The following is a 27689-nucleotide window of genomic DNA, read 5'->3' as shown; positions in this document are numbered from 1 at the left end:
ACTCATACAAGAGCATAACTATCTTTGACTCACATATATAGCCTGGATCACAAATATCTTTAGCTGTAGGCTAATCGTTTCGGAATAAGAGCTGTTGTGTTCCTTCATTTGAGTATGGAGCTATAAACAGAGCAACAAGATGCCATTAAAGATCTGCTTTAGTGGCTCCAATTATAGCACCCTATAGCTAGGAAAGTTTTCTGATTACGTAATCAAGGTGCCACGGTCGTAAATCGACCTCGGGATCCACAATTAGCCTGCATAGCTACTTAATTTAACACCATTATAATGGCTCCTTGTGTAAACACTGTGTGGATATATGTTCATGTCTACAGTGTAGTTAATCATACAGCGTTCACACAAAGACCCTCATACAAGAAAACATATGTGGCAGGCACTGCAGACTAATTGGTAAAAAGAGGTCATTTTACGACCAAGGCAGGTCGTTTACGTTCTCTCCAGAAACTTTTTCCATGATAGCGTGCTATAGTTGGGGTCTATACAGCAGACCTTAAAAGTTGTAATTTCTCGTGCTGCAAGCAGTATACATAATCCTAAGCATGATATAGGCCTACCTTGTGTTGTTTCATTGTCTTGTAATACACACTACTGGTTGATTGGTGTTGTGGAATCCTCCTGGGATGTAGATTGTAAAACTTTCTGTGTAGTATCGATGACGTCATTGGTAGACTTGATGGCGGTTTGGGTAGAACCGATGACATCCCCGGTTGGTACGATGGTGTTATCATTTGAAGGATCAAACATCTTTAACAACTCTATATTTGGTGTGTGAGGAAAGAACAAAGGCGTTGTGTATATCCAAATCGCAAATCCTTTAGTGACGTGACCTAGTTGCCAGACTGAATTCTAATTGGGTATGGGTGGGGCCGGGGGGGGGGGGTCTTTATATACTAGCGTGTAAGTTATGACCTAAATTTTCAAATGGGATTTTGTGGCTGGTTGCTAAGGCTGATGATGATGAATGCTGACGGAGCTGGATCAGTGCTTTTCAAATTGTTATCAATGTTGTAATCGTTATAAAAAAAAGCTGATTATTTTTTCTTTGAAAAAGAAAAACGTTCTGACACATTTCAATAAATATTCGCTTACCAGAGAGGGAGACATCGACTTCGGTATCAAATCGAATGACATGGTTCGAGTCATTTGATACCTCGCAATTAACTTTGGTAATTATAGATGTTAGACTGGTGTCTGCGTCTGAAACATCACTGGTACGCATGTAGCAAACTGACCCATCACCTGAAAACAATGTTGTGATTTGATTGTTTGTTCATGAGCATCAAAGTAACTACTTACTCATTAAGTACACACACCCACACACACACATACACACACATAAATAAATAAATCAATCAATCAATATATATATATATATATATATATATATATATATATCTATATCTATATATATATAATTGAAAACGTAATGAGTTGGAAAATCCAGAACAGTGAAAAAACTTCCAGCCTCCACCGGGATTCGAACCCGGGCCTCCCGCTTTATATGCGGACACCCTACCCACTATGCTATGGACGCTGATTGTATGTCCAGAGGTTCGAAACGGAAGCTGGTCACTTCGCCCAACAACCATTTCGCCCAACTGCCATTTCGTCTAACATTACCAGTTCGCCCAACCCTCATTGGTCATTTTGCCCAACCAGTATGGTCATTTCGCCCAACCTTGCTGGTCATTTCGACCAACATTGATTAAATATTATACTTCAATATTGTTCAATTTATAAGGAAACGTTCGGGAATTGTTAACATTACGGGATACGAACCGAATATTAAGGAAACTTGAAGTCGTGGTTACAGTCGGTAGGATGGATCAGTGTTTTAGGGGTTAGGTTTGATAGGTTTTGTTTTGTATAATAATATAACTTCCATTGTATGCGTAACCGCCTAAAGTAGTGTAATCCTCCCATTATACCCGAAATAACTCAGACTCCGATCGATATCGCTAGCATTTCGTCAACCCCCCAACCTTAAATTTCTACTCACTTCCTCCAGACTCCCCCATTCAGTTTCCACCTCCGCAGGCAATTAACCTTGCGGTAAACCTCGATGCCAAATATGCCCCCATATTACCCCAGGCACCGTGGTCAAGATTCCCAATGTTGACTTTAGTCTAAGACCCCCTTCCCTCTCTTGTGATTCTATTAATGTTATTTACATTTTCTACTGTGTACTTTGCAAAGAGGGCAATTATGTAGGTGAAACAGGCTCCCGGTTTCCGCTTACGTTTTAATAATCACAAAAAAATCTATTCGTGATAATTTTGCAGGATTCACAGTTTCCGAACATTTCAACCTTCATAGTCATTCTCTCAAAAACGTTAAATGTATTTCAGTTGCCTCGAACTTCAAATCAGCTACTGAACGTAAACGTAAAGAAATCGATTGGATCTTTCGTATTATAAGTCTCACATCACCGGCCTCAACATAGACTCGGGACCCCTTAATAACTATCAGTTCTACAAGCATATATAATCCGTTCTTTGCTCCTTAATCCGCTTCCTGTATAGTCATGGTTTATTTGGTTTTAATTCCATCAATGCAACTTACACTTATCTAGCGTGTATATATCTATATTCATATATTGATTTGTTCATATATATATATATACATATATATGTAATAATTTACATTATTATTTACATAACATCAGACAGATTCATACAGTAGGCCGACATACAATAACCACACAGAAAATATGTAATAATTTGAACTTACAGTATACTGCAATGAATCCACAGAATAGGCAAACCATTTGTAGGTTAATAACCATACAAAAAATCCGGTACATTTTACCCGCCAAATGATGTCGTTATATATATATGTTTTGAAAGGTGAACAAGCGTTTGTGATATTACACCCAGGGATACCACCGGCTTAACAAATTATAAATATTCCAAACCCCGTAGCAAGCCCAATTCCGCTGAGATTATGAGAAAAAGTGTTCCTCTTTCACATCATCAATCAATATATATATATATATATATATATATATTTGCCCAGGTCTTTGTAGTATATAATATAATACAACGAGCAGAATATTTGATTCCGGTCAAAATAAAAAAATAAATAAATAAAAAAATAAAAAAATCAATGCATCGTCACAGTTCTTCAAAGACCATTGTCGGTGAAAAGATATTATCAAGGACAAGGAGATTCAGAATCGCAATATTAACTTCACTGTCTTTATTTTATCTATACAGTTGCTTTTAATTTCCGACTTTGACCAAAGACCAAAAAGTTTGCTTCATCTTGAAAACATCATAATATATTGTGTACTATAGGTTCCTTAGACTGATTCATGGCGACAATTTAACGATCGTAGTTCATCTTTAATACATATTAAAGGCTTCCACGTGTGTAATCTTCTCAGTGCATAAAGATAACGGTCCGAAGTGACCAAGCCGAGCCACACCGGCGTATAGCAGTACAAACTGTCACATGTATCCCCGGCAATTCAGTAGCAGGATACAGTGCATTATGATGTGTGATTTTCAGTCCACCATATATTAATAATAATATAAGTCACGACATACATGTATAGAGATATACAGTCAGACTGAGTGATTACATATCGTACGGGGACGATCATTGGAGGGAGGGACGATTCAACTCCTTCCTGTTTTAATCGTTCGTTTCGAGCGCTATTGTAAATAAAGCAATAAGTAGAGGGCGCGAATTTTCCCTTACGGCTTTTGCACATTTGTGGCTTTATGATTCAAGATCAAGTCCAGCAAAGATTATAGAGAAATAATAAGAGATCAGCAAGTCACAACTAAACTTTGAAACAAAGCTTTATATAATAAACGGTAACTCCACTCAAATATTGCAGTCTTTTGGAATGATCACATTTTGATTGGAATATGTTTGCTAAAAGTCGTTTCCCTCTTGTTGGATAATTATTGCCTTGTACTGTGTTGGTCTGAACAATATTCTGTCCTCCTCTCTCCAGAAAGGACACGCTCCTATTTCCAATAATACAATTCAGTTTTAATATCATTCAATTCATATTGAATAGTATATAAATCAGTATTAAAAGTTTTAATATCTTTGGTTTGTTTTGTTTTTTTCTTATTTTTTATTCTTCTTCTTCTTCATTTATTTATTTTTTGTCTTTTTTATAATTTACTTGAGTTTCTGTTTTAATACTTGAACAGGAATTATCTGTATCAATTTTGTTTTTAAATTAATTGTTTTTTATTTCTTTGTTCCTCCTATACAGAAGAAATTTTTATTCTTGGAAAACAATGTTAACAATAGAACAATCAGAAACTTGGAAAAATGGAGCATTACCCCGTTTTGGCTGAAAGAATGGCTAAGGGATAAATATGAACAACGATGAGGTAAGAATTTATGTCAAATTTAGTTTGACTATTAAATTTTCATCTTAAATTTTCAGTTTCGTTTTCTTTCCAGTTCAACATGATCACATCGCGTACATAATTTAACAAGCTAGGAAATGGAGGGGGCGGGGGGGGGGGTGGTGGCTTAGGGGAAATAAGCAGAAGCGATGGAAGACACACAAGCAAAAGAAACACACACACACAAAACAATTCTCCAACAATTTATATTATTAAGTTGTTTATTTACGTCCGGCTTTTAATAATCAAACAACCACTTTTAAAGATATTCGATTTTCTTTTTACATGTTGTTTTATATACACAGGGCGGCGGAGTCAAGGGCACATGTATGGAACATGTGCCCCTTTCTCCCTACCCTTCCTTCCAGTTTTATGAAACTGACATTATAATTGCCCAATCTAATCAATTAGCTCCAATATGAAAATCAAATGAATCATGTTTTCCATTTATTTGTAATGAAACATTTCGCCCGCGTGGCTTAATTAGAAAGTCTCCTTTTCTTAAGAACTTAAGGGGGGGGGGGGTGGGTGGGTGGGGTGGGCGTAATGTAACGGAAACGTGCTCCTTCGTTTAAAGAGAATATTCAATGGGTGTGCGGAAAGCGCGGAGGATATATTTATCAAAGTTTAGTGTTCTACTGCCCCTCACATACACCTTCCCCCTTCCCCCCTCTCCGCCAGATTCCACCGGTCCTGTTCTTATTTTGATGAATAGCCTGATTGATTTGACTAAAACTTAGGCGCGGACACAGCGGGTGGGGGGTTTACCCCCACCCTCCTCCTCTCCCTTTTCCCCTTTCCCCTTTCCAAACATGGACACAAAACTTCAAACGAAGTTATTAACACAACCAAGCGCCATACACCTTATATAGGCTTACACCTTACAATAGACCTAAATTAAATATACAATCCACTTGAAACTAATTCAACTATATACTTATAATCATATTTTATTGTTTTCTACATTTCGTGCCCAAGGGACAAAAGCCACGTTTATACCCAGGCACGTGTTGCACGTGTCCTCTGTTTCAAGTATACGGTACAGAGTTCATGTAGAATTCACCAATTTTTACAAATTTTTTGCTTTTCTTTCCTGAAAATATGCAACCCATTGTCTTCGCTATTTTGCCAAAAACAAACTATAGGTTTATTGCAAGTTTAGCGATGCGTTACGTTAATTCGGAAAGGCTATAGTTCATATTATTCATATGGGCCTATACAAAGACGCAGATATAATCTACGGTGCTGGTTGTATGTTTATATATATCTATATATTAGTACTTGAAACACAATTTTCATGCTTTTTGAACAATACAGTGCAGTTGGTTAATCAAGAACGCCAGACTACCGTTCTGTTGATAACGGACAGAAACGGTCAGAAACGGTCAGAAACGGTCAGCTTATAGCTTCTACACACCAACCACGTGAGGTAAGGTTTACATGCTTCTTATAGTATATTAATAAATAACCAAGAGCGTCAAAGGAGGCTTCAATCTAGCGGCAAGGGTGGGGGGGGGGGGCAGGAGGGAAATTCAAAGGACAAACCATAAAATCAACTCAAAAAGCTTCGACAAATGACCGTCTGTCCATTTTGTGCCACTATATATTTATATATATATATATATATATATATATATATATATATATATATATATATATATATATATATATATATATATATATATATATATATATATATATATATATATACAGGTGTCAAACGCCTACAGTGAATTACGACCTTCCTTACCGGTTTCAAACCTCTGGACATACAATCAGCGTCCATAGCATAGTTGGTTAGGGTGTCCGCGTACAAAGCGGGAGGCCCGGGTTCGAATCCCGGTGGGGGCTGGAAGTTTTTTCACTGTTCTGGATTTTCCTTCTCATTACGTTTTCAATTATATTCATTTGCCTTTGTCGTTTACCTCCATTTCATTAACATAAAGTCTGTTCAAAGTATCTCTTTCTTAGCTCATTTAGGAATCACAAATGATTTTCGAGTTGGTTAGCATCATGTTTGATCTCTAGAGTAAGGCAAAATATGTCACCAAAAACATAACTAGTATTGTTCGATACAGGTGTCAAACGCCTTCAGTGAAATTACGACCTTCCTTACCGGTTTCGAACCTCCGGACATACAGTCAGCGTCCATAGCCTAGTTGGTTAGGGAATCTTTCTTGCATAAATTTGAGCCAATACTGCTTACGTTTAGAGTCGACATGTTCCTTTATCGAGGAATGACCCCATCCCCTCCTACCCCTCCATCCACCCTTGAGATGTGAGTTATATATTAATATGCATCACTCTTACGATATTGTTCAAATAAAACTCTCCGAATATGTTTTTGTCATTTTTTTATTGAACACTAATAAGTTTGCTTTGTTGTAATCCGTACAGATTTATCGGTATCCTGTATGTCCAGTTCATCGATTATTGGTCTCCTCTGCGTTATGTACTGTTCCGCGATGATTGGTCCTTCCCATCTATTACTGGTCATATACTCTCTGGTGATTTGTTCCTTAACAACGCAGGAATTAGGAGTCCAATCAGCGACCACAAACTCACCGTCTGAAGACATAATATCATATGACTGCCCTGTATCATGTTACTGTTACGAAGAGAATGATGATGTCATAGCTCATTGTACCGGATCCGATCTACACCGAGTTCCGATCGATCTGCCAGTAGAGACGACATTCCTGGATATTTCAGATACGAACATCTCCATGTTGCGTAACACTGATCTTAACTATTTACAAAAACTTCGACATGTAAGCATAACTTACAACAGTCACCTTTCGATAATCGAAGACAAAGCATTATCGAATAATATGCTGACAAAAATTGAACTTTATGGAAACAATCTGTTGAGTTTTGGAAGTTATTCCCTTGGGCAAATGAACGAAGTTTCTGAACTTGACCTTCAAAGCAATAGTGATCTCAAGTTGGAGGCGGGATTTTTTCTTTCTTTTCAATCCTTAGAGAGATTACACCTAGGTGACACATCGATGAGTTTCAACGAAACTTTGTTCCAAAATCAAGCGACTGCTGTGTATAAAGAAACCACCAGTTTGAAATACCTCAATTTAGAATATAAAAATATCACCAGATTACGAGAGTCCGTCTTGCGAAATTTACCTAATCTGGAAATCATATATGTTGGCTATAACCACATCAGTTACATAGATGACAAAATGCTATCGAGCAATGCAAGATTACGGGAGATCCATCTAGAGTGGAACGGATTAACCAGTATACATCCATCTGCATTTAGTACTCAGAACGAACTGCAGTATATAGACTTATCTGGAAATTCCTTAACCACTCTCGGGCAAGGGATGCTGGACTTTATGCCACCCATTTCCGGTATTTGCCTTTCATTCAACTATCTATCTTGTGGCTGTGACATTATATGGTTGAGAGAGTGGATGTTACAACTTGGGAGAACAAATTGCATTCCATACTCGTTTACACAGTGTCAAGAACCGGCTGAACTAAGAGCAAAAGCCCTGACCGACATTACTGAAGATTCCATCTGTCCTGTGGGTAGCCAATCATCAACAAGCAAGCCTGTCGTCTGGATAAGTCTGGCACTTCTGTTCCTACTTATGATCATATTCATTGGTTGTTTAGTAATTGTCATTTTCATAACAAAGCGTAACACTAGAAAGAATATTAAGAAGACTTCTACATGTTCGCAAGCTACAATAGTTAGCACGAAAATGTCTAGCCTATCCACCGATGGTTATATCTAGTTCATTAATTATGTAGTGGCTAAAGAAGTTATTGAATTTCCGTTTCAAATGTCCAGTCAATCGTTGATAATGTCAGTAGAACAATCTTAGTTTGCAGGGTACAACAGAGTTTAAAGGGGGAGAAGAGAAAGCCCCCCCCCCCCCCCGCCCTGCTGAAATATTCAGGGACGTAATGGACAAGACTAAAAATTATACATAGAACGAGATTTCTTTGAAAAAGTTAACTTCGGTTCAGTTATTGATATTTTTAGTCAAAGTTCCGTGCGTCGTGGGTATCTTGATTGTTGCCTTTAATGAAAACACAACATCTCCTTTTTGGTCAATATAGAAACATAGGATATGTACGTATATTTCCCACATTTGATCAGCTGGTATCATAATTATGTATTTGAAAATGTTTGATGTGTGTTGATATATACATGGCCATTGGGAGGGGGGGGTGGGGGCAGGCGTGTAACCAGGAATTTGCCAAGGGAGGGGCGAAACTGTAGATTCGGCATTGCAAACTATCTAAGCGTAGCGCCACCATATTTGGCGCGAAGCGTACAAGAACATTTTGGCTGAAAATGCCTGCCAGATCGCTGGAAATGGCACTTCCCAGACCTTGACAGTTGCATCTTAGCATTTTCTCTTTTGAAAATACTAGCGATATCATAAAAACTTTAAAAAAAAATTTTAAAAATATGCTCAAGGGGGGGGGGCGGCTGACCCCTTCGCCTCCCTCGGCTACGCGCCTTTGGGGGGGGGGCACGTGTCATCGCCAGTCCCTACCCCAACTTTCTTCCACATGGCTACATTAGTTATAACACGCACGCAGTCTTGTAAATTAAATACCGAGTTAGCTATATTGATGGAAATGATAGCACCGTTTTTTATCTCACCCCCTACCGAAACAGGAATTTCTCAAATGGGGGGGGGGGGTGAGCCTAACGGGAGGTCGACCACAACGGACGTCAGTCACGCTTTGTAAACCCAATCCCCATCACCAACCTGAGGGGATGATAGAGCCTTTATGCGGTCATGAAAATTTATATCAATACGAGCGTTGTATAAGCAAACATAGAGTCCCTTAAAATGGGGACAAAATTTGGCTTTTCCCTCCGAACACTAATTAAGCGCCTGTTTTACCATACAAGTCATTGACGTCATAAAGCTCAGCGTATGACTATCTGCTTGAGCGATTATCAAAGGAAGCAAAAAATACTACTTTTGTTTTGTTTTTAACAATAATACGTTGCTTAAGTCTTGAAAGGTTTAGGCTATACACTATTCTTGAAATAGTTGAGCATATACAAACAAAGGCCTGACTGGCTATACTGCGATTAGTTAAAACACTTTAATTCACTCTTGCATGCAAAATTGGAGGAACTCGTGATACTCCGTGATATCCCCCCCCCCCCACCCCCGTCCGCTGAGAGAGTGTCTAACAAACTTACCTGTATGCAGTTTTTTGGACCAAAAAGGTTCTAATGATTGATTATATAGCTTCAGATTGTTATCAATAAATCTGCTCACTAAAATTTCGCACCGTAGAGCATCTCTGGCGGGCCGGACGCAACCCTGCGCCGGGCCGGACTGTGGCCCGTGGGCCATAGGTTGGACAACCCTGGATTAAAGGATGTATATATAGTTTGGAGTATGAGATAATTTTGTGATTGTATAGTGTTAATTATGTTATTATTCCTGTACATTTGCACATTTGCACACATGCATTTATGTACATATTGTATTGAATATTCAACACAGATATTGGCAATTATAAATAGCTATACTTCAAAAAGCTGTGTACTTTCTATACGTTATGCAATATTCAAAGTTACTTTGCGGTAAGAGTGGCTTACGAGAAACGTTTATGATTCGTCTAAAGGGTGGCACTTGAGAGCCATGGAATCCCCCAGGAACTTCGAGTGGGGTTGTGGGAGGTGTACTCGACTTGTTTGATACATCTATGATTTATATCGAGGTTAGCATATTCGGACTAGTTCTTTCTTGAGTCAGGTATGGTGCACATGGATGGGGGGTGTGGGGGGGGGGTAACAAGGGTCACCTCTTCGGCAATACTGTACACCATTTCTAGTTGGGAAAATTGGACAAAAATAGAGATATCCTCGACAAAAATAAAACAATATCCAGTGGTGCTATGTGGTATATATTAAGTTCAAATAACAAGTTGATTTTAGAATTTATATAAAAAGGATGAACATTAACATATTAAGGCCTGTACTGAGGAGGATACCGCATCGCCAAATTTAAAATCAGGGACAACCAAAATTATCCAAAAATTATGGATGCTTGGGGCAAAAACTTCTTGAAACTTGTACAAAAAACTCTGATGTACAGCCTAACCTTGATCATGTATGAATAAAGTAAAATTTGGATAACACTTTGAACTACGTGTCTGAATCATTAACCTTTGGCTATGCGATCACACCCCCGCCAATTTTGCATGCCCATAGTTTGTAATATCCTTTTGTTTGAAAGAATACCATCGGATTCATACAAATCACTCCATACCAAAGCAATAATTTTTTTCAAGTTTCTGCAGAACAACAAGAAACCTGATTTCAAAGTCAAAGTACCGTTAAATTCCCGGACCCGTAATTTACAATGGCTGATAGACATAGGCCCTACATAGTCCTATTTGAGTCCATAGAAAGTTGGTACAATAGAATGGAATTTTACTTTTGTGTGTGTTGTATATATATTGAAATATTTCATTATTTAACTTTACTTTATCAAAAGTTGTTTTTATTATTTATCAGATATACAGATACTATAAAAAGAGTTGCCAAGCTTTCTATACATTGTGCAAGGTAAGTCCCTACATTGCACGGACCGTGGTGAATCACAAAGAGTTGAAATGAGTATATCAAATATCAATCACCAGGTAGTTTCCAGTTCCCAGAATAGCCATACCTATCCGATTGATTATAGACAAAACAGAATATTAATAGGGACAAAATCTTCGATGGAACCCTGGAACACGGCGTAACGAATGGATTATGTAAAGACGTAGTAAAGAATACTTTGTTGGTTGGTTGGGTTAAGGTGACTTGGGCCTCGCCTTTGGAGGACCATTTATTTTGCTGCGCTAGGCTCCTTGCTATGCTACTATAGAATAAGGTCGTGTCTATTGGCACGTGCACGTGCCAATAACAACCGTTATTGTTACGTTGACGTACCAATAAACATCGATATTCGCACGAACATGCTCGTGCTTATAGACAGTGACTTTACACACGAAAGCGTGCCAATAAGGATTGCTATTCGCACGAACGTGTATGTGGGTATAAGTAGGCATGTTAGAATGTAGTGATTAGAAAAGCACTTAGTAGGCGGGGAAGGTAAACCATGGCCCCAACCACAGTGTTGGGTGTGCACGGTCGATTTGCCCCCCCCCCCCCCACTTGCCCCCCTGAAGATTTTGGTCGATGAAAATTTGCTGATTCTCAAAAAAAAGGTTATCTTTTTCAAAATCAATAGCCAAATCTGTAAAATATGAGAGAAATCAAAGATGTGATCAATTCTGGGAAAATTCAGAGAAATAATTAAAGATTTTGTTGGAATATTTCAGAAAAGATTTGTTGCAAAACTTTCTTAAAATGCATAAGGAATATGATGAACTTAATTCATCTAGTAGCATGTTTGCTGCTTCGACGGTTTTGGAATCCTTTATTACAAAAATAGAAAAAGTATCCATATCCTTTGAACATAACCCTGAAAATCCCCATAGTTATCAAATTCCTGTTCCATTGTCATGCACTGCTGTGTTATTGTCCATCGATGTCCTGTTCATCCCTCCCGGCCAGCACATATCAGGACAGTTCATTGGTTACATCAACCACGAGCGCCCATTGGTCAAGTTACATGCGTGCTAATAGTCAATGTTATTCGCACGATTACGTTCGTGCGAATAGCCACAACGATAGAATAAAGTACCTTGCACAGCTTCAACCACCCTTCGTAAAACCAATATTGACCGCTAAACAGTTAAGTTTTCATTGTACACTGGTTAATCGGTTCATTCTGTACCCATGTCTCTCCTTCAAACAAACCGAAAGGAGAAATATAAATATAAGAGATGGGCAAATGGGCAGCAGAAAATATTGGAAGACAGTTTCTTCAGCACCCCCCCCCCCCCCAACTTATGTTTGACTCTTGCTGGGATTTCGTTCAAAAGACGATCCCTCTACCCCGTTATTGTGTACATGTAACCAGTTGGACGCTAGCAGCAATTAAGAACAGCCCCTAACAGCAGCAATTAACATCGAACAATAACAACAGCCATTAGTATATACCTTAGCGTTGCCCACGGTTGGTCACTATATATATTTATATCAGACCTTTTAGGCGACAATTCATCTGAAAACTTACGGACACATTTGACTTAGGGGGACATAAATACTGTCGCCCTTAGTTTTGCCTTTTAATTTTGAACGATAGAGTTATAGCCTATTCTGCAAATATTGTAAGAAAGAGCCTAATGGGGGAATAATTTGTTTATGTTTTTATTAGCATTCATAAAAATTAATTGAAACCTTGTTAAAATAGCTATAGGATGCATTGAATATGCATTCTGATATTGAATATTTGAGCGCACAGTAAATACAGGACGATAGGATACATTGTGATTTCGGCATTTTCTATGAAATTCGTCTTTATTATAAAATCATCCTTTTATACATAAAACCCAAAAGGAAGAATAAATTAGCTCCTTTAAGAAAACAATCAAGGAAATGCAGATATATTGCCAAATGATTGCACGGCTCGATATCGTAATTTACCGATGAGTGGCCGGCCCTCTACAGTATAACGTTACGCTTTCGGCCATAATGGTTAGCAATACGTAAACGTCGATCTAGTATATAGGTACGTAGCTATAGCCTATATCCTTTAGCAGACAACTCAAACTGTTAGATACAGTATGAATCGAAAGGAAACTTTTATTTGACATTGAACTTCAAAAAAAGCTAAACTTGTCTAATACCGGATAGTTGTGAAGAATTGAACTTGTTTTACGACTATGTATATACATTCATTTTTATGTCGATATGTAGGGGGATAGGAAGCTTCCAAAGTACAGGGGGGGGGGCTATACATCAGAGGGGCACTTTCTCATTCCACAACCACCACTCGTTATGCTATAAACCGATACACACCGGCCATATCACTTAAATATATATGATGTGTTAGTATGCTATCAATACTATTATGGTGCACGTGAATAATTAAAATAAAATTGAAAATAAACAAAGGTTTAATATATCCAAAAGACAGTTCTTCATCAAAGGGGCACATTTTATTTGCCAGTAGGGCACATTTGCTATTTTTGGGGAAAAGCTCCCCGGCTCCTACCCCCTGTCGATATGTAACAGTTTTGTAGCTGACTTCGAAAGATGAGATACATGAAGCAACAATCGCATATGATCCCAAATGTATACATTTCTGATTAAGCCATTCATTTATATTTGACATAACTTGAACATTTATACGATTGGAAAATAAATTGCTTCGTAATACTTGAGAATAATCCAAAACAGTTAGATGCGTTTATCTCTTTTTAAAGGATTGCTCTGCCATGATTGGTCCTTACTTATCAAAATAGTCTTTCCCGGTAGATAAAACAGTACTACAAATATTACACTTCGCGTTGAGTCTTTCAGTTAGTCTACATATTCTGAAACTATTCATGATTGAAAAACAGTTCTACTTGGCATTTTTTTTTTACCGGTAGTGGATTAATACCACGTAAAAGAGGAGGGTCTCATGTCTTTTCTGATACTTTTTAGGCCCTTAAATTCCTGAATAACTCGAACTGTTTTAATTTGAAAATAAAATGCGTGTTTAAAAGGTTTTTTGCTAGAAGTATATATTGTATTTTAGATCCCCTTTCAAGAAGGAACTCGCGAAGAAGCCTCATTGGCCTGTCAAAGCCGCAAGCTGACCGAAATTAGGCTCTTAGGTTCATATTTTATCGTCCATGATGATGAATTGTCAATACATACATCATGACATACATTATCTTGGAGTGACTCTAACTCGGGACCTTATGATTGAAAGGTACCGGCGTGAACCACTGAGCTAACACTCCACTGTTAGGATGATGACACTTTCAAGTTACGATGATTTTGAATCGAAATAGGGGTAAAATGTTACTGACTGGTTTTGGTCTAGAAAGAATTTTTACTTTAATTAATAAATAAGTGAAGGTTTTTAGGCCCTTAAAATACCTCCATATGTCGAATTATTTAAATAATAAAAAGTAAAAATCAACAGCTTGCGTGATCAGTTGCGCATATGCCCGTGTCCTTTTCGTTATCGTCGTCTGTTAGTGGCCGTTACATGCTAAATTCTGCTACTAATGGCTGCTAGCTTCCGACCGTCTTACAAGTTTTATAGTTTTGGTCTATATCTGGCTATTGTTAACGTTCTCCGCATATGTCTTCAACTTTAAGTTTAAGTCTTCCTTTCTAATTCTGTGAACGGGAAAAATTTCAATTTTCAAACCACAAAGAGTTATCGATACTGTTAAAGTAATAGCCACCTATCAGGAGCTTAAGGAGAGTGGTAAGATACTTCGACAGATATGATTATGAGGTCTAAATTTAGCCTATTACTAGGCTAGGCTAAGCCTAAAAAAGAAATGTAACGAAAGGTTAACGCTAGGCTGTGGTAGTTCACCGTAACAGCTAGCTCAAAAAGCTTTGTTTTAGACTACCACTCGCAAGATGTATTAAACCGATATTTTCATGGTTCATTAGCTTATTTTAAAAATAATCGACTAACATTTATGCTAGCCTAGGTCTCCACTAAGGAGTGGACCATAACATAACCTATTTGGCCTTTAAGTTTAACTTGGGCTAGTACTACGTACCACTAGTACTACAGTAGGCTAGTAGCATTCCAGAGATTTATGCTTATTTTAAAGCTGAATGTCCTGATAACTGGATTAGCTAGGCTAGCCTAGATGGAAACAAAGTACTTTATTCATTCTTTTCTTGAAGGTTGCCTCAATATCAAGTAGGCCCAGGTTCATCTCTGCAACCTTCTAAACATTGTCTTAAAGCTGCTAAAAGAGGTAATCGGGTTTTAGGTATGATCAAGAGGAACTTCAGTTTTCTGAAAGAGGACATCGTAGTTAGGCTTTATAAGCAGTTGGTTAGGCCTCATCTGGAGTATGCTGTGCAGGCTTGGAACCCTTATTTTGCTAAAGATAAGGAAGTACTTGAAAAGGTCAAGAGGAGGGCTACTAGGATGATTAGTTCCTTAAAGAGTGTTCCTTATTATAGGCGGTTACAACTGTTGAATCTCACCACACTGGAGCTTAGGAGGTTACGTGGGGACTTGATCCAGGTTTTCAAGATTGTGTATGGCTTCGACAATTTATCCATTGCCGACTTTTTCATGTTTGCTAACAGGAGTTGTACCAGAGGTCATTGTCTTAAACTCCAAAAGTCACATAGTAGGATTAATATTCAGCATAACTACTTTTCTAATAGGGTTGTGAATGAGTGGAATGGTTTGCCTGAGAAAGTTGTACTTGCAAGTAATGTCAATGGGCTTAAGATTGCTTTGGACAAGCACTTTAAGCATTGTAATCGGGTCTGAGTATTTGTGTCTTCAGTTTTTTTTCTCTCTCTATTGGGTCCTTGATGGGGACTTAAGTGTTCCTCCTGATCCTTTTTTCTACTTAACTAAACATTCCCAACCTATAACAAATGCTTAGGCCTACACCTAGTTTTGTATCATATGACACTTTCATTCACAAGTAATTCCAATGTCCTACTCCTAAAATTGTCCAGTTTGCTTTAGGGAGTAAATGTAAGCTTCATTAGGCCTATGTTTAATTTGAACCATTAAGTATATATTTCTTCTTGTTCGTACAATCTTTACAGGTTTGCCTCAGGCCCTGATGATAAAAGTTGTTTCACATGAATAAATCACAAGGAAGGTTTCTCTGTAAACCAGCAATTTTGTAAAGCTAGAATGATTTGGGGTAAGTATAGTTGAATTCATTAGATTAACAAGGCATAAATGAAATGAAAAAGTAGATATCCAGATCCCAGTTTTGGTAAGTTCCTAATCAAACCCAAAGCAACCAGAGAAATTTCATTGGGGCGGGGGAGGGGGGCGAATGGAAGATAGCCTAGTATATATAGGAGAATTTATATGAAATAAAGACTAAAAAGTTTTAATTTCTCCACAGTTAAATTATTTTTTGTTTTGATCTTTGCTGGGTCTGTCAGTATTCAAATTCAGCTCAATTCAAGACCTTGAAGCATAGATGGAAGATTAAATTCTTGGATTTTCTTTATCATATAGATGGAGTATGCATAAAAGATATGTAAGTTGGGTAATCGATGCTATTTAATTTCTTCTGCAGGTATGACTTTAGAACCTGGACAGGCACAAACAGAAGTCATAGTTGGCGAGATTCAGCTCTCCATGGCAACTATGGAAAGCAGAGGATGTTTAGGTATAGAAACTCTTTTCAAATTAGAGCAAAAAAACCCACATAAGCCATGATTGCCATCTATGTATATCATCATTCCTCCATAGCATTTCAACTAAAACACAAGTTTTGTCCTGTGCTTGAACAGTTTTTCAATTTGACCCAACACTTGGTTCTCACAAGATTTTCATCTTTCATGATGAAAAACAAACTATTATACAATACTTATAGTGGTATAGATGGTAAGTACTAAAAACACATAGCTCTGTGGAACTACTGTAGGTAGGATCGATCTGACATTACCATCTGTGCAACACGTAATGAACGTGGTACCAGGGGGACCGTGTGAAATTAACAAATGGGTACCCGGGAGCAGATTTTTTGTACTGCTCCCCTCACTTTTTTCAAACAGTGGTAATGCACTCATGTTGAACTTTACTTAGCCCTTCACTTACCTGTGTCCTCACAACAAATGCAGTCTTGCTGTACCGTCTCAATAGAGAATTGGTAAGCTTTCACTGTACGCAGTTGGCCCTCCAGCTAGCACATTTCCATATGGAACAAATAACTTAACTCCAGTCACAGAGGGTTATATTTGTCACTACGTCAAAGTGTATGTGTTGCCAAACTTCAACAGAGTCTTACCGAGATAATAGAACACGTCTTGTCTTTGCAAACTCTAAGTAACACTAAGATAACAGAACACATCGCCTTATCTTTATAAACTCTAAGTAATAACTGCCTCCCAATCCGTTCCAAACCCTATCTAAAGAAAACACGCGCAACACACACCATTTCAAACAAATCGGGCATCCCAAGCAACACTCACAACCGACACACGCTTAAACAATCTTAATACCCTCACACTCGCACAGTTGATGCGAACATTAATTAAATCACACATTTGTTACGCTATAACACCTCTTCATTATCAGTGTCCTCATGCTGTCATATTTCAGTACCACTTCTAATGCATTTTCCTCTCATTTGAGGCATTTCTTTCTTTTAGAGTCCAAAATTTACACCACACAGTAACTCCTCATGGAGTACATAATTTTGAAATAAAAATAAAACTTGGAGGAGCAATTGTAGTGTCAGAAATGGGCTTCTTATAGCTCCTTGGAACTACTGCAGATAGGATCTGTTAAGTGCTGTGAAGAACATGACCATGCACCTTATACATATGCTGTCATAAAATCTAAGGTTTATTGCAAAATTGTCCCACATTACCAATGCATATAATCATGTTTATCCTTTGGGTATCTGAAGGTTAGAGCATTCGGTCATGCTTAATTTGATCAATTTTTTTTTGGCCAAAAATGTCTGTTGAAACGGTAGTGACATTAATATCTTTTATTTCATTATTTGTTCCCCAGGTGCCAAGAGTGATAGCTTTTCTCATGTGGTGATGAGGACCAGCACAGCAGAATACCTTCTTTGCACTCTGGTCAGTGGTGTCACTTATCAACAGAATCTAGACCTGAAACTCATGCCGAATGACAAGGTCACCTTTTCAGTCCAAGGAACAAGTAAGACAATATAAAGAATATAGTTGGAAACATCGTCATACATCCTCTTCAGTAAATCCTTTTGGCCTGGATGCTTCAGGGACAGATAATGTTACATTTAAAGTATGATGCACTGTTAATTGAAAACCCCATCTCAATGTCTTGTTGCTAACTTCAGAAAATGACTTTTTGAATGTAACTGTCTTTACCTGATAAACGCTTCCTTACTACAAGAAGTGGATTACAGTAGGTGCCCACCAATGTCATAATGGTAGATGATTTTTTGTAGAACAAATTTTTTTTTACTATTTCTCCATTTTAAATATTTTATAGAAATTCCATCAATATTTATGCTAACTTGATACATTTGAAAAGGTTTGCGCTTTTCAACACCCCCAGAATTAAGAACAGTCCTGATTGATCTCTGCGTTACCTTTCTTTTTGCAGATGTGGTTTATCTTACTGGTTATTCCTACATGCCGTCTGAAGTCATGATGGATGAGGCTGAGGCAGGTGTCCAAGCTGATGACTGGATAGAAGAAGCTAACCTCGGTAGGTAACGCTTCCATGCCGGATAAATAAGTGATAAATAAATGTGATAGTGCCATCAACTTAAAACTTATTTCTTATCACGCCAATTAAGTAAACCTGTTCCCTGTACCCTGTCTTTGTAGAGGTCAACACATTTCTTGTTCTCTTTGTTTTGTTTTTTTTTGCTGATGGTGAGTTCTTAAGTGATTTATCTTCTGATTTTGTGTCTAGCAAACAAATACACTTCATAAGAACTATGATTTTGATCAATTTGTTATACTATTCAATGCTGCAATAGCTCCACAATGATGTAGGTTATTTAGCTTCACAATCTAAGTTAAATTAATGACTTAAAAGTATTGACAATGTCTCAGAATTTTTGAAATTTTCTTTGGATTTGGACAATGTTGTTACAAAAATGACAACAAAGTGTTGATGGTGGAATCAAACTTGTAGAAGTCATTAATTATTTGCCCTTTGCCCTTAATTTGATGAAAATATATTCAGGAGGAATGTATTAGTTTGATCAAAATTTGCAATCTTATGCCCAGTACCATTTTACACAGATTAAAGTGCAAACTGTAATCTTTAAAAGTTTATAAGTAAGGCTTTGCAAACATTTAAAGTGACTGGACAAATTTTGTTTTGAAGATGCATCAGTACCCCGAGATGATTCGGGGGATTTCTCAGGGATGGATGCCTCGTATTTCCCAGCTATGAATCAAGAAGATCGCCATCCTCATGAAAGAGAAGGTGAGAACTGCTCTTGATAATAAGATATAAAATATTTGTAAAAGTAAGTGGGCCTGACATTTCGATCCTAGCAGGATCTTCTTCAGAGGCTGAGTGACAAGTAACAGTAACAGAAGGGACAAATACATGCACAGAATACAGACAGGTTAATGAGCAGGGTGAACACAAAAGAGATTGATGTAAGGAGATTAGTAGACAAAGGATGGAGAGAAGAAAGAAAAAAACAGGGGAAAGGGAGAGGAGGTAACTGTAGAAGGACAAAGAGAAGATTATGAGAAGAATAAACTGCAGAAGGACAAAGACAGGAAAGTGCGGAGAAAAGAGCTAGGAGGGGGAGAAGTAGAAGAAGGGTTAGTCATGTCCTTCCTGAATGTTGAGCCCATGAAGTTGAATGGTGGGAAGGCGTTGCAACCACAGCCTCTCTTTGCTAATTCGCACTAGGTCAGCAGGGCTACCTAAGGATTCGGTCCCCTGTAGGGACATGTCATTAGTGGTATTGTAGGGAAGGTAAAAGTGTTCTCCAACCGGGGTCTCAGTCTTCATGTTGTCCACTGTGGATCTGTGACCATAGAACCGCTTCTTGAGGTTGGTTTTGGTTTCACCAACATACTGGATGCTGCAAACTCTATAAGATATCAGATAGATGATATTAGTGGTTGTGCAAGTGATGTGACCCTTAGTCTTGTGTGTGAGTTGGGTGCAGTGGCTGGTGATGGAATTGGATTCAACAATGTGGTGGCTGCAGACGATGCATCTCGAAGTACGATCACATTTGAAAGTACCCTGCTGAATGAGTGTAGGGTTATAAGTTAAAGGTGGAACAGCAGCACGCACAAGAAGGTCCCATGGTTTCTGTGGAAGTCTGTAGGCAATGATGGATTTTGATAGGCAACCTGAAAATAACAGAAATTGTAAAAATGGGCGCATTTCTGGTGGTGATATTGAAGTTATCTGTATTTCTTTTGGTAGACGAGGAGAAATATTCTGTTGAATATTCGGAAGACCGTGACCAATACCAGCCGGAAACAGATGAAAGAGTGCAAACATCAGATAGTTCAGGAAACATGATGGATCGATCGCTAACCTCTGAATCTAAGCAAACTACTCAGGAACCTATTGATAATGCTGGTAAGGATAAATAATAAGTAGTAATAAATTAATAAACTGGAAACCTGAAAGAGAGTGTAGCTGAAAATTTAACCAGTTGTTAGTTTGCTGAAAAGTACAAATATTGTTGTGATGACATCAACATAAGTTGTTTAAGAGTACAAATGTAGCCATCGTAACCACAGAGTAGGTTGCTAAGGAGTACAAATATAGCCATAGTAACCACAAAGTAGGTTGCTGAATAGTACAAATATAGCCATAGTAACCACAAAGTAGGTTGCTGAAGAATACAAATATAGCCATTGTAACCACAAAGTAGGTTGCTAAGGAGAAAAATATAGCCATCTTAACCACAAAGTAGGTTGCTAAGGAGTACAAATATAGCCATAGTAACCACAAAGTAGGTTGCTGAAAAATACAAATATAGCCATAGTAACCACAAAGTAGGTTGCTAAGGAGTACAAATATAGCCATCTTAACCACAAAGTAGGTTGCTAAGGAGTACAAATATAGCCATAGTAACCACAAAGTGGGTTGTTTTAGAGTACAAATATAGCCATAGTAACCACAAAGTTTGTTGCTGAAGAGTACAAACAAGCCATAGTAACCACAAAGTAGGTTGTTTTAGCGTATAAATTAGCTATGCTGACCTCAGAGGTTTAATACTGAAGAGTACAAGCCCTCTTTCCACCCAAAAACATGTTGTACTTTTGGTACTCTGCTTTTGAAAGCACTCAACAGGAATGTTGATGTGAGGTAACTTGCAAATATTCAAATATAGCAAGCCATTCATTTGGAATATATGAATTTCAATTGCAGGTGTAGAATTGGTTGATGTTAAAGAGGAAATCCACACAATTGCAGACACGACAGAAGATGAACCAACACAACAGATAGAAAGAGAGGACAGAGGTCAAACAATAAATCTACCTTCAACATCTACAGGTAATTAATCTATTTCATAGGGTTATGAAATGCACAACTAGCATATTGAGTCTGATAAGCTTAAGGAAATAATTTAATTTTGATGATATGTTGTAGACTATTTAAAATACACCGCCATCTGTCCAGGTTATATTTCCGTACAACTTTGAATGTTTGAGACAGGACTCGTTCTAAATATCTGAGGCTCATCAAATAAAGTGGCTGGACCACTTAGTTTAACACACAGACTCAATAGGTGGCTGGACCACTTAGTCTAACACACAGACTCAATAGGAAAATTAACGTACTTTCATGGCCTCAAGTAAACATGTTTTACAGTGTTTTACAAATTTCTCGTCAAATGACGAATGTGTGTTAAATGAATAATCATGGAGTGCTCTGTTGTGTATGTAAAGTTTAGGAAACATATACATTGGTTGTGTCATTAGAATTTCTAAAACAAAGGAGTTACATTATTTTTATTTAGGCATTCCCTGAGGAGCTGGACATCATAAATGTAGCATTAAAGAATCATTCCAGATATGAACCATATTTTTAAGGTGAATATCTGAAAACCAGGAATAGCTATTGATACATTACTAGCATTGAATATTTGGATTATGAAAAATCAAGACTTATATTTAGACTTTAAGTCATCCTCTAAAATGAAGGCGGGATGCACTGTCTCTGAAGCTTAATGTAATGTTTCAAAGACACCCTAGAGAAGTCATAAGTCATACTTAGCCTTTAAGTCTTCCTCTTAAATGAAGGAGAGAAGCTCTGAATCTTAATGTCATGTTACAAAGACAGCCTAGAGAAGTCAAAGTAAAGAGAGTGTCAGCTGGCTTGTGATGCCCTGTTTTTTGTTACTGTGCTGTAGTAGGTTATAGCCAGGCCCTGCTAATTAGGATAGTAAGTATACATATGAGTTTGTGCAGAATGTCTTTTGTAGCCTGTATGTGTTATATGATTCAAATACGATGGGAGAGCCAGGGTTGGGACAAGTGTCGGTGGTTCAGAGTTTGGTGAAGGCAACAGCTAAATCAGAAACTAGATAGTTTTCCGACTGTGCCTGTTCGATTGCGTTGCAACTCTTGCACTGTGTGACAGAGGTTGCAATGGGTGACAGAGGTTGCAAGTGTACCTAGCCCAACAGTACAGTCTAAACTACCATGTGGCTCTGGACATTCCGACTATGACCACGTGCTATGTATGCCGTCCATCGGCAAGATGGTTCCTAACACTTCATGTGTGGCCAGGTATATATATACGTTACACTATACTCAGATCAGTTAGTCCTCTTTCTACCAATGGGAACGATGAAAGACATTTTGTAAATGTACAGTCATTCTGTTCCGTAAACTGTAGTGGGTGGTCAGCTTAGCAGCTCATCTGCCTAGCAACGAGGCACATGATGTCTGTCTGGCAGACCGTAGTAAACTCTTGCACCCAGTCTATGTGCTGCAACACAACACCGCAGGATGTACAGTATGCGTGACCCCAAAGTGGAAACCCAAGATTAAAAAAGGAAATGAACGATCCTAAAGTTCTATGTGTCATTCATCTGTTTAATGTTGAAAACTATTCTTTCATTAGTAGGAACTGTAAATGCTAAATCCTCATACTTATGGATATGTCATATCTTGTTCTAAGCTACTGTCTCTCTGGTCGTATCATTGAGTTTTTGAAAGGTTTCTCGCAGGGTGTGCTTTGCCCACCCGTGTTCTGCTGTGTCCTGAGGTACAGCTACATGTTGCAAACACTGGTGATAATTTTGATGGTCCTGCAGTTGTCTGAGATGTTTTGCCAAACCTACACATCACATCCTACAGTGTACATATTTGATCAGCCCTTGTTATTTTGGTACTTTTGTTTTCGGACCAAAATGTATGACCTGCTTGTCCAAGGGACAAGCAGACAAATAAATTCCATAAAAAATTGGCCCCGTACAGCTTACCGTGTGACCCCATTCTCAATACACATGGGATGGTGCCTTATGATTTAGTAAGAGTTAGTAACAATTATTAAGAGTGGTTAAATTACCTGTGATATTATATTGTGACTTTTGATGTGTTGAACTCCTGACATTTTATCACAACAGTTGCTTATGTTATTCATAGTTCTTGGCCCATGACAATCTTTTTTCAGGGCTACTCAAGACTAACAACATTATCGAAAGCAGACTAAACCCATGTTTGGTCACATTTTGGGGGGTGAACTGAGGACTTCACAGTACACTTCAGTGCATCATGTGCATAATAAAATTTGTGGCCAATGCAATGACTATGGCCTAGCAAAATATGTATGGTCACCCACAGATCATCCCTCAATCTAGACACTTGAGAAAATCTCATAACGGACATTTAATAGTTTTTCCGAACTATTTTCAAGACATAATTTATCCAGTATTGCATCATGTCCCAAGATGCTATACATATATGGTCTCAAGTGGCTAAACAAGTTTAAAGATGTATAGAAGTGTTTTTTTTTTTACTCAGGAACTATGGTATTCAAAGAAAGACACAATTCAGAGCCATTGAAAATGCTACACAAAATGTGAACATTAAAATGTATTCCCTGATTTTGTGTCATTTCTAACTTATCCATAACTATTGACCGCTGCAGTTGAGTAACCTACCCTCTCATATTTTCCCCCATGTACACTTTTTTTGGAGTCTGTTATTTTGTCTGGCCCATTGCTCCAACCAAGTTTTTCCTCTAGCCAGCTTATCCATTACCATTCACTGCTGCAATCTAGTAACCTACCCTTGGACATAAAATTTTATTTTTCTGTAACGGTATATTAATTTGTTTCTATCCCTCCAACCGACGTTTTCCTCTGGCCTGTATAGGAATTAATGGAGAAAACCCGCTCGAAATACTCTTAACTTAACCACACCATTGGAACTCAGCTTCTGTAAGCACCCTAATATTTATAGACAAAGTGTCAAAATGTTCCTTCATGTCGTCTGCAAAAATAACAATGTACAAAAAATGGTCAGTCATCCCCCATATCTTTTGTCAAGTTATAAAATTGCATGTAAGCTGTCCTCCTCCTCCTCCTCCTCCTCCTCCTCCTCCTCCTCCTCCTCCTCATCATCATCATCATCATCATCATCATCATCATCATCATCATCATCATCATCATCATCATCATCATCATCATCATCATCATCATCATCATCATCATCATCATCATCATCATCATCATCATCATCATCATCATCATCATCATCATCATCATCATCATCATCATCCTCCTCCTCCTCATCTTCCTCCTCATCCTCCTCCTCATCCTCCTCATCCCTCCCCCTCATCCCTCCCCCTCATCCCTCCCCCTCATCCCTCCCCCTCATCCCTCCCCCTCATCCCTCACCCTCATCCCTCATCCCTCCCCCTCATCCCTCCCCCTCATCCCTCCCCCTACTCCCCAACCCTTGAAGTACCATACATGATCTGTTTGGTGGAAAATTGTTTCATAAGAAATTGACAGTTAAGTTACACCCTCTCAACACCATCAATGCAAACAAAGAGTCTGATAATATCCTGACACTAATCCTGGAGATCAAGCTGCACCTGCTCATTTTTTAACCCAAACCAGGACTCTTGTCCTATAATCCTAGCGTACATACTACACACTGGCAAATCATCAAATAAGTCCACTTACCCAATTTTTTTTTCTCATTGTTTTTTGTAGGACACCCCGTGGAAACAAACATTGAGTCATCAACACCATTCCAATTCTATGACACCCACCCTGATCTAAGAGTCAGAAATACTGTCAGAGGAAGAGGAGGAGGAGGTGGTGGTGGGGGGTTTATACAAAGAGGTTCAAAAACACAACAGACACAATTCAGACCAACTGTCATCCCTTCGTCTGTCAACTACTCACTCATGACATACTCTAAGAATTATCCTACTCAAAGCGCACCCGGTACGGAAATGACAAACGTGAAGACCTTGTATCACACGTCTAACCGGAAAACTCACTGGGATTTGCCCGTGGGGAGATCTGCCGAAATTGGCTTTAGGAGGGGTACTAAGATTAGAACCGGTTCGAAGAAGAGATCTCTGGATCCCAATGAAAACTTCAAATGCAAATTTTGCGGAAAGATCTTCGTGCATGAGGGCACCCTGATTAGGCACGAGAGGATTCATACAGGAGAACGTCCATATGAGTGCAGACTCTGCCTGAAAACCTTTAGGGTTCAGGACTCATTGAAAAAACATCTGCGGACACACACAGGAGAGCGGCCTTATACCTGCGAGCTCTGCGGTCGGACGTTCATACAGAACTCGCATTTACGTGTCCATCAAGGGAAACACCATAACAGAGTACCTGTTAAGTCAAGACAGATTCCTAAGTGATAGTTAGGGGGGGGGGGTTGATCATGAGGCTTGCCATTTTGCCGTCGGGGGATCGCGAGAGTCTGCCATGTGAAGGGCGCGCTGGGGGATCACACCTGGTCACATGGTTGTTATAAAGGGGCCTTAGGACAATACTTTGATGGGTGAATTGACCTGTTTGCCAAGCGATATTTGTGAAAGTAAGAACAAAGGACTGTAATAGTAATTAGTGAGTGTAATTAGGAGTGCATACTTGCCATTTGATATTGTAACGGGGACATTGGTCTGCTTGCTGTGTGGAGATACCACAGTGTTACCATCAGCAATGGTTGGCTTTTCGTAGATTTTTCATAACCATATATTTATATTGAGACACGGAATAATTTATTTGTTATAGCATCGGGAAAATGCCTCCCAAACTGTATATCAATTTTTGTTTATGAGAACAATGTGTTTTATAAGAGAGAATCTAGAGCTGTCAAAACTGCTACACAAATTATTAAAAGTATTCCCTGAGAAATCTCTCTCGTTAATTGTAATCATGTTGACATACCACATAAAAGTATCCCATATATATCTATATATATCAAGTTATCTGCTGCAAATTGGTTTGATTGGTTTATTTGGTCAGACAGCTTGCCATGCTTCAGGTTGTGATGATATTATTTTTTTACCATAAAAAGACTGTTTGCTATTTTGGTTGAGGTTATTTCAAATTTAATATTCAGTTATTCACATACTGTACATCTCAATATGGTTTGACGATAGATTTAGATGGCAAGGCTACTTAGATAGATTATAGAATAAAGTATTTTTTATAGCCCACCTTCTATCTTTGCCCAGATGACATAAACTTGTGCACTAGTTGGCTGGTTAGAAACAAGTGAATACACAAACGAGACAGAATCATGTCATATTGATTGATTTATGAAAATTCAACACTATATAATAACAATAATAATAATGTTCGATTTTATATAGCGCTTTATACCAGCGATAGGTCTCAAAGCATTTTTCAGATGTTACTGTATCTTACCCCTGGTCAATGATAACCTGTCCCAGAGACAATCCCTCCAGAAAAGAACATGTGCATTAGAAGACCTTTTAATCTACATTTATATTTGTCGATCATACGGATAGTGATCGGAATAAGAGTTCCAAGTGATGGACTTTTTACATTACATTTGCTGTAAATAAATATATCAATAAAATGAAATACCGGATTTTGCATCCCTGCTTGTTTTGTGTTAGCCGTTCTCTTAATTGTTGAATTGGTTGTGATAAATTACATTTCTTGTAGAACTGACCTAAACATGATAGCTCAGATGCATTTCATTTCCTAGCTTACGGTTGTTGTAATGTGTTTTACAACCATTCAAGTAGTCTATAATTTCTCTTTTCACTCCACACACATGTACAGTATAATGTCTGTCATTTTAAAACGCCAGAAAAAATCTAGGAGTAGGCTAAAGGCTAAACAATCTGCCTTAGATATTTATTTTTGTAAGTGCTGTTTTTTTCTAAAATAGATGTCCATATACCACTGTGCAGAAAGCAAGAAGCTAGCCGACAATTTCAGCACAGTTAAGTACAGTACTTTCCAGCTTCATATTGACTGAAATTGTGCTGATATTTTACAATATTCTGCACATTCCTTTTTGAGTATTACTATTGTGAAATATGTAAGTTGCACATGTAAGGCTCGTTAGCTTGCAAATATCATTCCCGACCGGCGTCCAGTCTCATCTTGTGTCCCCTTAACGAGGTGTCCTCCATGACCATGTCTTGTCAGTGACTAGCGTACCACCTACCTAACTCTTAAAACTTATTGATTGTCAGGGTATTGAACCATCTGATATTACAAAAGCTGATGACACTAATCAGTCTAGAGTTTATAAATGATGAGAAAAGTAAAATC

At 38.2% G+C, this 27689-nt stretch overlaps 2 protein-coding genes and 1 long non-coding RNA gene across 10 annotated transcripts in view; 2 read left to right on the top strand and 1 right to left on the bottom strand.

Annotated features, from left to right (window-relative positions):
* Positions 1–590: 590 nt before the first annotated feature.
* Positions 591–2859, bottom strand: LOC139974617 (uncharacterized). The gene is made up of 3 exons (XR_011795519.1): positions 2752–2859; positions 1111–1260; positions 591–776 (listed from the first exon to the last, which is right to left on the bottom strand). It is a non-coding gene; the product is annotated as an uncharacterized lncRNA (long non-coding RNA).
* Positions 2860–5584: 2725 nt separating this feature from the next.
* On the top strand, positions 5585–8268 carry LOC139973424 (uncharacterized). Its single transcript, XM_071980141.1, has 2 exons — positions 5585–5823; positions 6792–8268. The coding sequence occupies exon 2, from the start codon at positions 6809–6811 to the stop codon at positions 8147–8149; it is 1341 nt and encodes a 446-aa protein (XP_071836242.1). The 5' UTR covers positions 5585–5823; positions 6792–6808; the 3' UTR covers positions 8150–8268.
* Positions 8269–14478: 6210 nt separating this feature from the next.
* Positions 14479–27689, top strand: part of LOC139972975 (uncharacterized) — a 24475-nt gene continuing 11264 nt past the window's right edge. For 3 of the 8 annotated variants that reach the window (XM_071979651.1, XM_071979566.1, XM_071979899.1), the window contains exons 1-8: positions 14484–14716; positions 16045–16145; positions 16533–16625; positions 17978–18130; positions 18557–18661; positions 19292–19393; positions 20363–20521; positions 21320–21445. In XM_071979651.1, the coding sequence (XP_071835752.1) occupies positions 16136–16145; positions 16533–16625; positions 17978–18130; positions 18557–18661; positions 19292–19393; positions 20363–20521; positions 21320–21445 (748 nt within the window). In that variant the 5' untranslated portion in view covers positions 14484–14716; positions 16045–16135. Of the gene's footprint in view, positions 14717–16044; positions 16146–16532; positions 16626–17977; positions 18131–18556; positions 18662–19291; positions 19394–20362; positions 20522–21319; positions 21446–25121; positions 27207–27300; positions 27355–27689 lie in introns of those variants that run through there. The other 5 variants (XM_071979478.1, XM_071979398.1, XM_071979325.1 and 2 more) reach the window with 4 other exon arrangements.

Source organism: Apostichopus japonicus, chromosome 1, assembly GCF_037975245.1.
Source record: "Apostichopus japonicus isolate 1M-3 chromosome 1, ASM3797524v1, whole genome shotgun sequence".
NCBI lineage: Eukaryota > Metazoa > Echinodermata > Holothuroidea > Aspidochirotida > Stichopodidae > Apostichopus > Apostichopus japonicus.
This window is presented reverse-complemented; position numbering and strand designations above follow the sequence as displayed.

Bases quoted from the DNA above. Each gene is read 5' to 3' on its own strand.
- LOC139973424 (XM_071980141.1), top strand. From the start codon at position 6,809: ATGTCCAGTTCATCGATTATTGGTCTCCTCTGCGTTATGTACTGTTCC.